This window comes from Centruroides vittatus, unplaced genomic scaffold, assembly GCF_030686945.1.
Source record: "Centruroides vittatus isolate TY-2023 unplaced genomic scaffold, ASM3068694v2 contig_913, whole genome shotgun sequence".
Classification (NCBI taxonomy): Eukaryota; Metazoa; Arthropoda; class Arachnida; order Scorpiones; family Buthidae; genus Centruroides; species Centruroides vittatus.
In genome coordinates, this window is record NW_027122602.1 from 1645 (window position 1) to 4912 (window position 3268).

Consider the following 3268-nt stretch of genomic DNA (forward strand, 5'->3'; position numbering starts at 1 on the left):
CTTCCGTATTCCATGTTGTCTCCATGTCGATTGTCTTTTCTGTTAAAGATAAAAGGAAAGAATGATTAAATGATGAAAGCGTGTTTAATATGCCGGCTGGTCCCCTCTTTTTCTACGGAAGAGCGATTTCGTACGCGATCTCTCCCGAATATGTATGCATATATGTATCTTTATAAGCCGAGGAGGGGAACCTCATCTGACGCCGAACAGGGGCCCTTTCAGTTCTCGCTATCCGGTTCGGGTTCCTCGACAGTCCCTCGATTTCTTACGGGGAAGATAGTCACCAGCACATTTAGGACGTGACTCTCGAGCATCCGCTCTAACATTTTTATGCTTACGGTCATGCAATCTCTCATTCGTATGATGAACTTTAAGTCTCCGGTCACGCTCCTGGGAATAGATTCCCATTGCAATGTCTTGCCTCTGCCGCGAACTTCAATTCTTACTCGGAAGCGCCCTGATTCTTTGCGGCTTCCTACATTTTGAGCTATGATATAAAGTGGGGAGTTCTCGTCGATTGTTTCTGTCTTAATGATTTGGATAATGAAATCCTTTTGGTGACAATGGAGACAGGATATCCACGTGAGCGGTATGGACGCATCTAATCCTACGATGGACATCCGTACTGAGTTATGGTTTATATGATGTATGTAAGAGTGGTGCTCGGTTAGGTGCGGTATTACTTGTTGGTATACTCCTTCCCAGGTGCAAGCATCATCCAAGGAGGGGCAAGAACACGTCCGGAAGGGACAGTATTGCTCATGCACTCTTCTGTCCTTGAGAGGTCTTCTCTCCGGACATCCGTTGTCTTTATAGGCACACGGCAGAGCTATGATTTCGCCCAGCTTTTCTAGGGTCAGATTTCTAATATTTCTCAATTCTCCGCGGCAGACGGGGCATTGTCGAACTTGTGATTTGCATCGGGCACAGACTGTATGGCCCGACAGACATTGGAAGGTAGGGGGTGCCATGTGTTCATAGCATACCGGACACTCGAACAAGGCCACCAGGGCAGGATCCGGAAGGGAGTCTCCGGGTGATGCCTGTTCCGGGATAGCCACTGCTCGGTCTTCCTCCATTTTCCTCGTTTCTATACAAAAGGAAAAGAAAAATTGGTTGAGTTTTCTAACTAACGGATTAATATAAAATTCTACTGCGACACGAGATAAAATTTTTCGCGCCGGTTTTTTTTTTTTTTTTTTTTTTTTTTTTATAACCGTCTCATTTGCGACGGAATCGTTTCAAAACCGACGGGAAGTGTTATGGCTTCTTCCCGTTTCGGTTCGGTTAATTTTTCTCGCTCGTCCTCTCTTTCCTCAGGAATGTTGGGAAGTGGCTTCGCTTTCGTGGTCCTCGGTAACTGTTCTGTCATCTCCAATATGACGGGTTCTATTCGTTCTTCCCTTTGGAAAGATGGATAAGGACTCATTGACCTTTGTCTTCCCAAGCAGTGTGGCCGCTTGTGGCATTTCCAAACCATCAGAAGGATCGATATAATAACAGCAGGGACCACAAGACTTAGATTCCACATTGAGAATGGTTGTTCTGACACACCTGGTGTTGACGAAGGGATATCCGTCTTTACTGATTTGATCTCTTGATCTATTTCCTGTAGTCTTCGTTTTGATAATTCCAGGGACCACTCCTGTCCTCGGGGTTGGAGCACACCCGGGGTGATGTTTCCCCGGATGTATCCCTGCAAAATTCTCATCTCAGTACGATTTAGAACGTCCGATATTGCGGGTATCACGTATTGATTTCGGAGCGCAATTCTAAAGGAGGTTCTTGATTGGAAGTGTGCCGTGAGTCGCACGCCGGGCACATGGCCGGTGCAGGTCATCGGCAGTCTAAATATTCCTGTGTTGTTCAGTTTAATCATCTTGACTGGTGAGCGTTGCTGATCTCTCTCCAGATTGCACTCGATAACCAAATTTAGAGGTGATGGGGTAGAGTATATCCAAGTCCCTTCTTCGTCGATACGACGGAACATTGGTTTCGGATATACAGATACTCTTCTTTTACAGAGTTTGTTTACTACTGGCTCATCTGCCATGAATAACGCATATTCGCACGACTGATATGGAAGTCTCCACACGGCGACTTCTGGTGCACAAATCGTGGTCAATCCAGACCTACATTTTTGCAAGTCATGGGCTTCTAGCAACATGTAAAGTTGTCGATTCCTCGATAAAGCGATATACGGATATTCGGTCTGGTAATGGGCAAATGTTTTGGAAGCGGGAAAGTATGCGGGAAATTGTACCGCTTCGTACAAGTCAAAATATCCTTCGGGGGTGATTAATGGAAACTTAGCAAAGATTCTCAGCGTCGACGGAAGTGCCACTGCTATGGTGGTTATCCATTGATAATATTTAAAGACGTTGTCTTTGTTTAGGGTCTCGATCAACGAGATTCCGCTAGGTAAATGTTTGTTTATTTCCGTTAGTGCTTCTAACAGCTGTGACCTTGGCAGGAAATATGAGCTGAGTCTGTCGTTCTCTAGCATCTCGACTGCCTGTCTTAAGTTCGTGACGCCGATTCGGAACTCCATGACGGCATTTTCTGCATATCGAAGTGCTGTACTTACGACGAATGTATAACTGAACATTTGGAGTTGTTTGTCTAAATAATCTTGACGTCTAATCATCATGTCGATGTACTTCCGGTTGTCCTTGACCGCTTGTAGGGTTTGGTTCATGACGGTTGTTTGGGCCTCTAAAATGTGCACAAATTTTTGTTGATTTCTGGATAATTTATTTATTTGACTGTTCATTGCTTCAACTTCCTCCGAGGTTGCAGTACCGAAGAGGAACTTCAAGATTTTTCCTCCAACGTCAATTAATCCTCGTTTCGATCGGGAGGGATTTCCTGTAGTTACGGTGGATTTTAGTTCTTTATATTCTGTCTCGAAGTCGGTGAGGGATCGTTGTAGGTTTGTCAGTTCTGCTTCAGCTAAAGTCCACAAGGGTTGCATAGGGTCATCTTGCTTCCGTTTACCTTCTTTAATGACGGGGACTAATGAGGTCAAGTGACGGTGCAAACCACGAAGATAATTGTCGTATTCTTCGAACGATATCTCGATGACCATAGTCCATTGACTCGTGGTCATAAGGAAGTTTCCCTGATGTAAGAATATGATACCTTTGGTCAATGCAGGTACGATCGTTGATACGTCGTTTACAGCGTAGCTTAGCAACATGAACACATAGACTACTATAAACTTTTCCATCGTCATCTGACAAAAAGGGAGTTTACATTGTTACTAGTT

General features: G+C 44.6%; 1 protein-coding gene across 1 annotated transcript; it reads right to left on the bottom strand.

Annotated features, from left to right (window-relative positions):
* Positions 1-218: 218 nt before the first annotated feature.
* Positions 219-1079, bottom strand: LOC136984321 (E3 ubiquitin-protein ligase Siah1-like). The gene has a single exon (XM_067281254.1). The coding sequence runs from the start codon at positions 1077-1079 to the stop codon at positions 219-221; it is 861 nt and encodes a 286-aa protein (XP_067137355.1).
* Positions 1080-3268: the final 2189 nt, after the last annotated feature.

Excerpts from the sequence above, each read along its gene's own strand:
- LOC136984321 (XM_067281254.1), bottom strand. The coding sequence starts at position 1,079 with ATGGAGGAAGACCGAGCAGTGGCTATCCCGGAACAGGCATCACCCGGA.